This window comes from Neophocaena asiaeorientalis, unplaced genomic scaffold (assembly GCF_003031525.2).
Source record: "Neophocaena asiaeorientalis asiaeorientalis breed wild unplaced genomic scaffold, Neophocaena_asiaeorientalis_V1.1 scaffold72, whole genome shotgun sequence".
Lineage (NCBI taxonomy): Eukaryota > Metazoa > Chordata > Mammalia > Artiodactyla > Phocoenidae > Neophocaena > Neophocaena asiaeorientalis.
The window spans coordinates 4,921,676-4,935,499 of NW_020185336.1; the positions used below are offsets into that span (position 1 = coordinate 4,921,676).

The 13,824-nt window shown below is 36.0% G+C and overlaps 1 protein-coding gene across 2 annotated transcripts in view; it reads right to left on the reverse strand.

Moving 5' to 3' along the window:
- The window catches only part of SLC4A10 (solute carrier family 4 member 10), a 216,334-nt gene that overhangs the window by 154,673 nt on the left and 47,837 nt on the right, over positions 1 to 13,824 (reverse strand). For both annotated transcript variants that reach the window (XM_024735940.1, XM_024735939.1), the window contains exon 3: positions 4,498 to 4,644. In XM_024735940.1, coding sequence (XP_024591708.1) covers positions 4,498 to 4,644 — 147 coding nt within the window. The remainder of the gene's footprint in view (positions 1 to 4,497; positions 4,645 to 13,824) is intronic.

A 13,824-nucleotide genomic window follows, 5' to 3' on the forward strand; every position in this document is an offset into this window, starting at 1 on the left:
TTGCTAGTATTTTGTTGAGGATTTTTGCATCTATGTTCATCAGAGATATTGGCCTGTAGTTTTCTTTTTTTTGTGACATCTTTTTCTGGTGGTGGTATCAGGGTGATGGTAGCCTCATAGAATGAGTTTGGGAGCGTTCCTCTCTCTGCTATATTTTGGAAGAGTTTGAGAAGGATAGGGGTTAGCTCTTCTCTAAATGTTTGATAGAATTCACTTGTGAAGCCATCTGGTCCTGGGCTTTTGTTTGTTGGAAGATTTTTAATCACAGTTTCAGTTTCAGTGCTTGTGATTGGTCTGTTCATATTTTCTATTTCTTCCTGATTCAGTCTTGGCAGGTTGTGCATTTCTAAGAATTTGTCCATTTCTTCCAGGTTGTCCATTTTATTGGCATAGCGTTGCTTGTAGTAATCTCTCATGATCTTTTGTTTTTCGGCAGTGTCAGTTGTTACTTCTCCTTTTTCATTTCTAATTCTGTTGATTTGAGTCTTCTCCCTTTTTTTCTTGATGAGTCTGGCTAATGGTTTATCGATTTTGTTTATCTTCTCAAAGACCCAGCTTTTAGTTTTATTGATCTTTGCTATTGTTTCCTTCATATCTTTTTCATTTATTTCTGATCTGATCTTTATGACTTCTTTCCTTCTGCTAATTCTAGAGTTTTTTGTTGTTCTTTCTCTAACTGCTTTAGATGTACAGTAAGGTTGTTTATTTGAGCTGTTTCTTGTTTCTTGAGGTAGGATTGTATTGCTATAAACTTCCCTCTTAAACTGCTTTTGCTGCACCCCATAGGTTTTGGGTCGTCGTGTTTTCCTTGGCACTTGTTTCTAGGTTTTTTTGATTTCCTCTATGATTTCTTCAGTGATCTCTTGGCTATTTAGTAGCATATTGTTTAGACTCTATGTGTTTGTATTTTTTACAGTTTTTTTCCTGTAATTGATACCTAGTCTCATAGCATTGTGATGGTCCACACTTTGAATAGCAAAGTTTCTAGAACACTGGATCTCAACCTTGGTTGCACATTTGAATCACCTGGGGTATTTTTTTTTTTTAAGAAGATGTTGTGGGTAGGAGTTTATTAATTTATTTTATTTATTTTTGCTGTGTTGGGTCTTCGTTTCTGTGTGAGGGCTTTCTCTAGTTGTGGCAAGCGGGGGTCACTCTTCATTGCGCTGTGCGGGCTTCTCAGTGTCATGGCCTCTCTTGTTGAGGAGCACAGGCTCCAGATGCGCAGGCTCAGTAGTTGTGGCTCACAGGCCTAGTTACTCTGCGGCATGTGGGATCCTCCCAGACCAGGGCTCGAACCCGTGTCCCCTGCATTAGCAGGCAGATTCTCAACCACTGCCCCACCAGGGAAGCCCTGGGGTATTTTTTAAAAGTACCTATGCTTGGGTCCCACCCACAGAGATTCTGACTGGTATGGGATTTGGCCATCAAAATGTTTTTAAATCTCCCAGGTGTAGCCAAGGTTGAGAACCACTGTTCTAGAAAAACTGACATAATGTATCCAGCTATGGAAAAAAAGAATAACATGACAGAGGCAGAAGGAACAAGCTTATTTTTGTTTGTTTACTAAATATTTCTAAGTTAATGTGAATGCCACTTATTTTCTCAAATATTAAAAGTATTTAAGAAACTCAAAGTAACCATTAAAGCTTATTCCAACAGATATTCCATTCCCAGAGTCTAAGAGGGAATCTCCCCTAACTATAAACAGATGAAGCTGGAGTAAGAGAAATCTACCCAGTTGTGTCTTTGTTATATTCCCAGACTCTACTTCATGAAACAAAAAACCCTGAAAATGTGGGGGACATTTTCACACCTCCTCTTCTGCCCACTGACTCAGAGATGATCATCCTATCAAGCTGGTGCAGGATACCCAGAGTACTTTTCTTTACACACTCCCATCAATCATTCTACCTCTGGCAGAAGTACATGATATTTGGGGAAGTTTGATGCCCATAATTATACACAGCAATGGAGACGAAGAACACACTAATGGCAGTGCCTCTCTAAGCCGCCTTAGGATATAGCTGGACACACATAGTATGGATATATTTTGCCTTGGAAAGTAAAAAGAAGTATTTTCTTTTTCTTGGTGAGTAAAAAGAAAAAAACTGGCAGCCTGTAAAAATACTATAAATCAAAGGAAAGTCAAAATAATCTTTATGGCCCAAAAGAAGATGATACCTCTGCAAATTATCTACTTCAGAATCAAAAGAAAATGTCCAGAACTACTGGGAATCATCAATAGACTAAAAACACAGGCTCTATCAAGCAGGAAAAACAAACACTAATTAGGAAAGGACAGGAGGAAATGTAAAGAAAATCAGATGAGATAAGAAAGAAACTTAAAACTAAAGATGCAACGGCAAAATCAAAACCCCCAATAGAAGTAGTAAAATGCAAAATCAATACTGCAGATAATCAAATGAATAACGAGAGACTAACTTTAAGCTACCAAAAAAAGGACAACAAGCAGATATCATAAATCCAACATGCAGATATAATTCACAAAGAAGAGACCAAAGTAAGTAGAACAGAATCAGACAGGAAAATATTCTCTCAGTGGAAAAATATCAGTGTATGCAGACTGGAAATGCTTTTTAACATACTCACCATTAGGCCTATCTTAGCAAGTTTTCTTAAATAGAGGGACACAAAAAATTGTCTATAAGCATCCAAGCTTAAAAGACATAAACTTAAAAAATGAAAAAACAGAGAGACTACAAATTTCTCTTCAATACTTAGCAAAACCAGATATTAAATAAAGCAATGTCTATAGAGTATTAAAAGTAAAATTGTTCCCCCAAACTTCATATGCTAACTTACCTTATATCTGAATACAACTGAATGGGGAAATGTGGGTTTGAGGCAGTTGGAAGGATAGATGATGAGAATAATCAAGTTGAGAAGAAGTCAACTAGATTATAAATTGTGTAAATTTCAAGGTGGGACGGAATAGGAGATAAACATAATTGAAAAGAAAACTTCCTTATTGCATTATGAGGAAAAAACAGTTGCAGATGTAGGCATATGTTTATGTTTGTATGTTTAACAGGAGGGAAGTTGAGTGAATTCTTTCTGGTGACATATTTTCCTTTTGAAGTAGAAAGCATCTGCTAGGTGACTGTGAAAGGGGGGTGTTGGAGAATGGTGAAGAAGATTGAAAAATACTTATTTCAAAAATTGAAAACATTCAATAGAGTTGGGAGGTGTTGAAGGTCCACTTGAGTAATGAATTTATTTATTTACTTTTTGGGTCTTTTTTTTTTCTTTCTTGGCCACAACATGAGGCTTGAGGGATATTAGTTCTCTGACCAGGGATCGAACCCGGCCCCGGGAGTGAAAGTGCCAAGTCCTAACCACTGGACCGCCAGGGAATTTCTACTTGAGTAATGAACTTAAATGGTTACAATCTGCCCTGTTGAATGACTATGTCCTGCAGAGCATGCCTACTTGGGAAGGCAGGGAGAAAGTAGGGACATGGAAGAACCTAACATCAATCTGGTTTTTAAATGGGGGTAAAGGTATGAATAAAACTAAAACAGGGAAATTAAGGTATTTAGGATATTAGCAAAAGTACTACTAAAATTATAGGGTATGAAATCAGAATAGGATCAGGAAATAAAGATAACATGGATAGAAAAAAAAGTAGAGAGGTCAAGTAGTTGAACAAGCAAGTAAGGAGTGAAGCTGTGGTCAGAGAGCAAAATGAATGAGTAAGTGAACAAGGTGCAGTGAAGGAGGTCATAGGACGTGGGAAGGTCAGGAAACTGAAAGTCAGGTTCTTAATTATGTCATGTACATAGGCTCTCACGGCACTCAGGAATTGTTAACAACTTCCATATCACTATACTTTGATATTCTATATATAGCTGACCCTTGAACAATGTGGGGATTAGGGACACTGACCCTCTTCACAGTTGAAAATCCATGTATAATTTATAGTCAGTTGTATCCGGTTCCACCATCCATGGATTCAGCCAACCACAGATAATGTAGTGCTGTAGTATTTACTATTGAAAAAATTCATGTATAAGTAGACCCTCCCAGCTCAAACCTGTGTTGTTCAAGGGTCAATTGTATACTTTTAAAGGAAGAATATTCAAAACAGTAGAAAGTTCACATCCTAAGAGTGAAATTCAGAGAGCATCTACAATAGTGTAACTGGGAGCTTAATAAAAGCATTTCCCCTTGGATTTTCAAACTACTTAGAGCAATGACTATTATTTGTACAAATTGTCATGAGTTAATACAGCTAAGTTCTACTACTTAAGTGTATTTCCTCCATCACAAAACTAAGCCAGTCCTCACCTTCACAAAGCAGATGCACAAGAGAAAAATAAAGATTAAACATTCTCTCTCCCACTTCTCCCCAATCTGCCCAAATCTTTTATAAAGGTATAAACAACTTTATGAGTATTACTGCTAATTATGGAGTGTACAAACAAGTATAATATTACAATCATAAATTTAATTAAAACAAAGAGACATTCTTACCAAAGGAAGGTGACTCCCTGCCATCCTCTAGTCCCGAATCTCTCTCTCTGTCTCTCTTTCTGTGTTTATGACCACGATGCCTGTGACGTCGATGGCTTTTTCTTCCTCCCAGGGGCACATGAACTCCAATAAATAGTGTCCGATGACCTTCATCAGAAGTAAATACACAAATTAAACTCTAAATTATTCTAAGGCACAGAAGATGATTATTTACATGTTAATGGAAACCCAATCCAAATCAATTCAGGAAATAGTTTTTGAGTATTTATAATGTGATAAACTTGGGGCTTGGCATTGTACTTTGGTACACAGGTCTATCATAAACACCTACAATACTAATTATTTGGTTATACTATATTTTATAACCACCATTAATTTATTAGCTATCATAATAATCTCTCTGTGTCTATTCCCCATAGTTTATAATTATACTTCTTTCATTAACATTTTTTTTTTGTTCTATATTCTCCCTACACTCAACTAACTCGTTATCTCACCAGTTCCCTTCCCTTCATGGTTAACTCTGTGAAACAATCACTATCTCTAATAAAACGGATTTCACCAAGGTCCTAGTAATGCCAAATCCCATAGGAGTTTTTTTCAGCTCTATTGTTTCTTTCTGTGGCACTTGATACCATTGACCATTCTTTTCTCTATATTTTAAATTTCTCTTGGTCTTCCTCCTCCTCCTTTTTTCTTTTCTTCTCATATTGGTTTCCTTTCCTGGCTTTTCTTCTATTTATTCATTCAAGATTGGGATCCCTAGGACTTGACACCAGATCTTTTTCTTAGACTGCAGACTTATATATCCATCCATCCACCTATTAGACATATTTACCTAAACATCCCTCCCACAGGCATGTCAAAGTCAACATGTCCATGGAACTCATCCTTTTCTTTGTCCTCCAAGTAACTATCATCTATCTCAGTAAATGCATCATCTATCCAGTCATCTCAAAGCACATCCAATTTGTCACTAGGTCCTCTTTTACATCTCTTGAATCCATGCTCTCTTTGATATCCCTAGTGCTGCTGTCTTAATTTGGACCCTCATGTCTCACCAGGACTATTAGAACATTCTCCCTAGCATTATCTTTTCTAATTCCATTCTTGTCCCACTTAATCCATCCTGAATATTGATGGCTTTTTTTTTCCAAAATGCAAATCTGCCTACATTACTTCCCTGCTTTAAACTCATTCATTGCTTTCTGGGTTTATAGGATAAAGGATAAAGTTTTTATCCTTAAACTTTATAGGATAAAGTTTTTTACTCTATAAAGCCAAACAATATCTGACATCTGCCTATTTCTCCAGGCAGGCTTCTAAATCCACTCTGCCACACATACTATAAGCCAGTGTGTGCCCTTTCATTCCTGAATTGCCAGGTGTTCTAAAGTCTCTCTTTTACTTAATGCTGTTCTTATTCTTCCAACTGTATGAAATATCTTTGACTTTCCTGATTATCTGATGCATACCTAACTCACCTCCCAAGTCTCAGTTCAAGGATTATGCGATCTATGAAATTTTGCATACCTCCTCAGTCTAAATACAGATGACCATTTTCCTGCTTAGGATCCTCTAGTGCTTAATCATATACACCAAAGCACAATAACCCTTGATTGTAGTTGTTTGCTTACAAGTAGCTTTCTTATGAATCTTCCTTGGGGAAGGCCCATGTGTTAGTCGTTTTGTATCTTTAGCACCTTGCACAGTGCCTGGCATACAGCAGATGCCTAACAAATGTTTACTGAAATGAACAACTTAATTGAGTGGTACTGTGCTAGGTATCAGGGATACAAATATGAATAAGACATTATTTTATTCTTACAAATCAACAGGTTTCAGCCTTTCCAACTTATGTAAAAAGTGGCATTCACAGTGTGATATATTGCTCTGGGTGTCCTCTAGACATATGTATTAGAATCAGCGAGAAGATGTGAACCCATCCCCCCAAACAGACATGCATTAATCTATATACTTGACAAAATTTCCAACATCATTATTTTAAAAGAACTTGGACAATCTAAAATATATACAGAAAAACTTGAAAGAAAAATAACCAGCATTATTTACAATTGCCAAGATATGGAAGCAACCTACATGTCCATCAACAGATGAATGGCTAGAGATGTGATATATATATATATTTACAAACATAATATTGAACAAAAATATATATAATTCCTTTTTTAAGATTTAAAAATAGAATAACTAAAATACATTGTTCAAGGATGCATGCACAGCATGCACACTCAATACAAAAGTCAGAATATTTGTTATTTCTGGCATAAAGAAGAATAGGCGTTGTGACTGGGGAGAGGCACATGAGGAGCTTCTGGGGTGCTAAAAGTGTTCTGTTTCATAATACAAGTTTTTGCTTTAAAAATGTTTATTAAACTTTGTACATAAGCTTTCTGCACTTTTCTGGATGTATGCTTCATTTCACAATTTTAAAAAATTTTAAAGAAACCAAAGGAAAAGAGTTTTAAGACGGGTTCAGTTACCAGTTTATATGCTATAAAGGAGTCAAACAAGATTAATGCTAAAAATTTGCCATTACAGTTACAAATTAATATTTATCTGTAACTTTCTTGAGATCAGTTTCAGTGGATAGGGAAATGGATAAAAATTGAGGAAGTTTAGACAGTGGCTATTTCCTAGAGCTAAACTTTAAAGATTGCAGAGGTTTCTAACAATTACTAATTAAGATAACCATTCCTGGACAGACAAATGTAAGGAGCACCATGCACCAGGCTGGCAAGTCCAGAGGGTCTGCTTGGGAATAGTGAATATTGCCTTTGTTTGTGGAATGTGAATCTGATGGGCAATTGCCAGAAGTAACATCCTAAGAAGTTGCCAAGTCAAGGTAAAAATAAACAATCTGAAAAACTATATCCAAATATATTCAGATAGGAAGAGGATGCCAAGACAACACAGCTGAACTCATGTCTTGAGAACATTAAATGCAAGGAAGACTAGCCTGAAGGAATTTCCTGAGGCAGAATCTTGCAGAGCTGGTTAAAAAGTAAAGACTCATTTGGGTAAATACTATGAGTATAATTGCTGGATTATATGGTAAGCTTATGCTTACCTTTGTTAGAAACTATCAGACTATCTTCCAAAGTGGCTGTACCATTTTGCATTCTGGGAGCAAAGAATGAGAGTTCCTGTTGTACCACATCCTTGCCAACATTTGGTGATGTCAATGTTCTGGATTTTAGCCATTCTAATAGATGTGTAATGGTATCTCATTGTTTTAATTTGCAATTTCCTAATGACACATGATGTTGAGCATCTTTTCATATGCTTATTTACCACCTGTATATCTTCTTGGCTGTGATGTCTGTTCAGATCTTTTCCTATTTTGTAATTGGATTATTTGTTTTCTTATTGTTGAATTTTAAGAGTTCTTTGTGTATTTTGGATAACAGCCCTTCATTAGGTATATTTTGCAAGAGTATTCTCCCAGTCTGTGGCTTATCTTTTCAATCCTATAACAGTGTCTTTCACAGAGCAGAAGTTTTAATTTTAAAGAAGTTCAATTTATCAATTTTTCTTTCATGGATTGTGCCGTATGATGCTGTATATAAAAAGTCATCACCAAACTCAAGGTCACCTAGATTTTCTCCTATGTTATCTTCTAGAAGTTGTATAATTTTGTTTTACCTTTAGGTAAATGATTACCTTTCAGTTAATTTTTGTGAAAGGTGTAAGATCTGTGTCTAGATCCTAATCTAAATACTAATTTCCTCACTAGGCATTTGTCCCAGTGAGTTGAAAACTAATGCCCACACAAAAACCTGCACATAAATGTTTGTAGAAGCTTTATTCATAATTGTCAAAAAATGGGAAACAACCAAGATGTCCTTTAATAGGTGAATGAATAAACAAACTGTGGTACATCCATACAATGGAGTATTAATAAACAACAACGAAAAAAGACATGGAGGAACCTTAAATGCATATTCATAAGTGAAAGAAGTCAATGAAAAAGCTACATACTCTAAGATGTTAACCAGTATATGACATTCTGGAAAGGGTAGAACTATAGAGACAATTTAAAATATCAGAGATTCTAAGGGTTCAAGGAGTGGGGCTAGGGATGAATAGGTGGAGCACAGGGCATTTTAAGAGAAGTGACGCTACGTTGTATGATACTGTAATGGTAGATATGAAATATTATACATTTGTCAAAACCCATAGGAATACAAAAAAAGAGTAAATCCAAATGTCAACTATGGAGTTGAGTAATAATAATCTATTAATATTGTTTCATCAATGGTAACAAATGTACTACACTAATGCAAAATATTTATAATAGGGAAACTACGTGCAGGGGAGAAAAGGGGCATATGGGAACTCTGTACTTTCTGTGCAATCTCCCCAAACCTAAAACTGCTCTAAAAAGTAAAGTCTTTTAATTTTTAAAAAAACTGTGTTTTCATGGTCATATATTTCAGGAAAATTTGTAAATATAAGATACCTTCGTGGTGGCGGGGGCACTTGTGTGTCTGTGAACATTTTTGGGAAACTAAGAGGAAACAGAGTTGGAGATATGTTTAGATTGGGTTTAAAGGAACATATTTATGTGATTCACAATCACTTCCATATATGAGTAAATTATTGTTAGCTATCCTGACTATCCTAAAGTAGAAATAGTTTCCAGTGGTCTAGTACCCACTGTGATAAAGTCACCTGACATTGTGCCACAAATGTTCAGGGCTGAAGCGGTGTGACAATATGCAAAGGAATCACAATTTGCCTAGTATTGGAAATATGTGGACAGTGGAAAAGAAGCAAAGTTTCATTTGCATAGGGCCAGAGTTAGTCTTTGGAAAATTCTTCCAAATCTTCAGGTAATATATGCAAGAAGCTTGACAGAAGTTTAAAATTTTAAGACAACTCTGAAAATTTTCATGAAATTGTAAATAAGTTGTAAAGATGAAAAAAACCTTTCTAGACTATAATTAATTAAAAATTTTAATTAATCATGATAAAGACAGAATTAATTTTTCATATTCTCAACAGAAAATAATATTTTTAAATCCTTGACATTAAAGGTCAATAATGTGGGGGGGAAATATTACAGAGGTATGTCAGGAAGTTATGTTACAGAGGTATGTCAGGAAGTTATTTAAAATATTATGCTATTTCTCCAAATGTTATGATTTTGTGCTATTTATCAGTTTCCAAATAAGTATTTGTTTTGATTTTTCTCATTAAAAATAAATATTCTGGGCTTCCCTGGTGGCGCAGTGGTTGAGAGTCCGCCTGCCGATGCAGGGGACGCGGGTTCGTGCCCCGGTCCGGGAGGATCCCGCATGCCGCGGAGCTGCTGGGCCCGTGAGCCATGGCCGCTGGGCCTGCACATCTGGAGCCTGTGCTCCACAGCGGGAGAGGCCGCAGCAGTGAGAGGCCCGCGTACCGCAAATAAATAAATAAATATTCACCTTTGTACATAATTTGAATTCTTTCTCTTAGAGAACCCCCAAAATTGCATAAGCTTCAGGCCCCACAAAGCCTAAATCTGTCCCTAATATGACTTATGTGTGGGCAGCTCCCAATTTTCTATCTCCAGCTCAAACCTCTTTCCCAAACTCCGAACTAGCTTACCCATCTGCTTACCTGACACCTCCACTGCATATCTAAAAGACATCTCAAAATCAACAAGTTCAGGACTAAACTCCTAATCTTACCCAGCCCAACCCCCTCCAATAAATTGCTCCCTCCCAATCTTGTCCACCTCAATTGATGGTAAAACATTTTTCTAGCTACTCAGAACAAAAACCTTGGAATCACTTTAGACTTCTCTTTTTCTCTTAAGCCTACAACCAATCCATCAGAAACTCTGTTGGAACAACTTTCAAAATATATCCAAAATTTGTCTGCTTATTATTTCACTTCACCGCTCAGGTCAGGGCCATATGACACCTAACCTGAATTACTGCATTAGCCTCCAGACAGGTCTTCTTGAGTCTATATTAGCCCCTACAATCTGTCCTAAACACAGCAGCCAGTGTGGCCCTCTGAAAAGACAAGTCAGATTATGTCATTCCTCAGCTAAACCTTCTAATGTTACCCTATTTCACTCAAAGAAAAGGCCAAGGTTTCCCTAATGCTCTATGAGGTCCTCTGCGATCTGCATGTCTCATTCCTGTCATCTCTTCCATCTACTCTCCTGCTGGTCTCCCCATCACTCCACTTCACTTTAGCCATACTGGCTTCCTTGGCATTCCCACTGCCACCCAGGAACTTACCATAGTAAGTTTTTTACTTACTATGCTTAGTGTTTAATTTCTAGCTTCTCCCCACAGTTTTTAACTTTCAGAACAGCAGCGATTTTTAACTTGTTCATTGATGTAGCCCAAGTATCTAGAACAGTGCTTGATAGTTCTTGGTACTTAATAAAATTTTATTGTGCATATAAATCTTCACACAGAGATGATACTTTAAGTAAAATACATAGACGTAATGATGCATTATGCTACTAAATACACTAAGAGACTTAAGAATGGAAACAAAGCTAATGGCCACAAATTTCATAGCAACAATACTGAAATTGCCACAATTTAGGGCTATGAAACTACAGAGAAAATATTTTCATGTTTCTGTATGGGTAGAGACTTTTAAAGCAAAGAAAACTGGAACCTGGGTTAAAGGACAAGCTTTGGAAGTTAAAGGTTGACTGAATAGATAGAGACCTTCAAAGAGATAGATACTTACCACCCAGATTTACAGGTTCACATTTCAAAAGATAATAAAGCCCCAGAGCTACCGGTTTGTATTCCAAAGGGTTTAACTGGGGACCTTCCCCTTGTCTTCCCTGCTATTTGTTTACATAAGGGAGGAAAGATTGCCCTGCCTCTCAAGGTGGAAAGGAGACAGCTATATAGCAGTTCCTATATAAATTCCCAGATTCATAATTTTGGGGCTCCCTTCCTGTGCATATAACCTCCTAGTTCTCATCACATCACCCTGAAGGGGATGAATGGGGCATGTGGTTATTGCTGTAAGAAATAGTAACAGTTCTCCTTTGATCCAGAAACCTCATCCTTGCTTTTAGGACAAATTAAATAAATATATGTATTAAAAATTTATCAATATGTTTAGGAGATTTTCTACAAAGATTATATGAGATAATATAACTGGTATAAAATATTGAACATGGCGCCTGTCACATGATAGACACTTGCGCTTGTGTTAGTTCCCTTCCCCCTTCAAGCTGCTCACCTTCAGAGGCTTAAAGAAGAATGAAGGCAAAATAAAATTTCCTGTCCTATTTCATTGTCTTCCTGCTTTTCTATACATTGCCAACTTTTCTAAGCCCAACTATAATAACCCTGGCCTAAGGAATTAGAGAATCACCTTAGATCCTGTGGAAAACAGTATACAAATAACATTGCCAGGTTAAGGTTATCATAAAATTTACCTACACTATTATATCCAAAATTTAATAGACGTCACTTAAAAACATAAAGAATTCAAGAAACAATGATAAATGTCATGGTTCTGAAATGAATTGACAATTATTAAACCTAACTGGAATTATTTTTCAAGATTATATAGGGAACAATTTTTATTTTATAGTAAATAAAGACCAAAAATTTAGTTTAAAGAAGGAATCTTTTCAAATGAGCATTTCTTAAATTAGTCAAAATGGTCAACAAGAATTAACTTTATATCATATTTTTAAAAACCCAAATTAATAAAAATACAGATAATTTAGATATGAACATATTTTGAATAAGTGAGAATGGAACAATGTGCTGTTAAGAGGAAAGATTTTTTTGAAATAAGCACGGAACCCTAGAATTTATTCAGAATTTACCTGTATGTCAGTTGAGGGAAATTACAATTTCCCCATTAGAAAAACAAAGGGTTCATTAAAGGTAATACTGCTTTCTGAACACAAATCTTGCTAACAAATCCTGGATTTTTGGACACAAATTGTGTGGAACTATCTTGTCAAGTAGGTCCAGAATTATTGTAAATATTTTTATTGTATAAGAAATACCAGTACTGAAACAACACTTTATGTAGCTGTGGTCATAGTATACTGTTTACAAAATGCAGTGAGGAAAGAGATGCATTTGGGGATGGAAAGGAATCTTACTATAATTAATAATAATAGTAATTAACTACTCTCCTTTATTTAGCTGGCAGGGAAGGGGTCAAGCTATCTACTCTTGAAGAGAACTGTGTGTTTTTTCTGTGAAATGAATATACACAGCTGGTGCATAATTACTGAGTTGCTACAGCCATTTATTTAGACATGTCAATCATGGGAAAAGGTCAAGTACATTAAGCCAAATAAGCATGTGATCTTTAATTCCATGGAGACTCTAACAGAGTCAGAAAACACAACAAGGCATCATTTATCATAACATATCAAAGAACTCTAAGTCCAAGAGAAATTCTCTGCTGAGGGACAGCAATGGAGAGAAAGAAAAGAGACCTAGAGGGTGTAAGTGAGCGTATGTGTGCATTGCCAAGAGATACTATTGGGCTACTTACTGCACTGTTGTTTCTTGTGTTATTTTGCTGAAAGAATAAAAATGTCACACCAATGCGGTCATAGTCACCTGACCCTAGGGCCGTATTTTTAATTATTACAAAACAAAGGGCCACATGACTGTGACTATTCTATATGGAAAATAAAAGTCTTAAAAGTACTAAAGTTGTTCATCAAAGGAACCATAGTTCTGAGATTTACTAGTTTAGAAGATACTGTGGCATATTTTTAAAAATACTATTTCTTATAAGTTTATAACACTCTTGAGCAAAACATAGTAACTAAGTTACTGTGTATCTTGCAAAGCAGTGTTATTTTTCATCTTAGAGCACAATAAGCCTCAACATTTCTTGATTAAATGAATCCTAATAATATATATCTTCTAAGAAAAAAAAGAAAAGACATGAGAATTCCCCATTTTTTATAGGTTGTAAGACAGCTCGATGTTGGATGTTTACAGTACTCAAAGGGAGGCTAATACAAATTAGTCAAGAAACAGGGTAAAAAGAAATGCTTATAGGATATGATCCCTGCACTTAAGGTAGCCATTTAATTGCTCAAAAATCAAGTTCAACAAAGAAAACAGCATGAAATGATACAAATGAGAAGCAGAAAACAATAACAATCTGCATTAAAGCTAATGTTCTTGTGTTGTATCAGGCATTAAACGCTGTAGGAGTTCATAAATAGAGTGAAATCAAAGATAACCTGGGCCATTAAGGAAGGTTTCAGGGAGAAGGACTTGAGTCTTAAACAAAATAGGGTTTGGATTAGCAGAGGAGTGGGAAATCTAGAAAAAGAAGATAATGTGCACA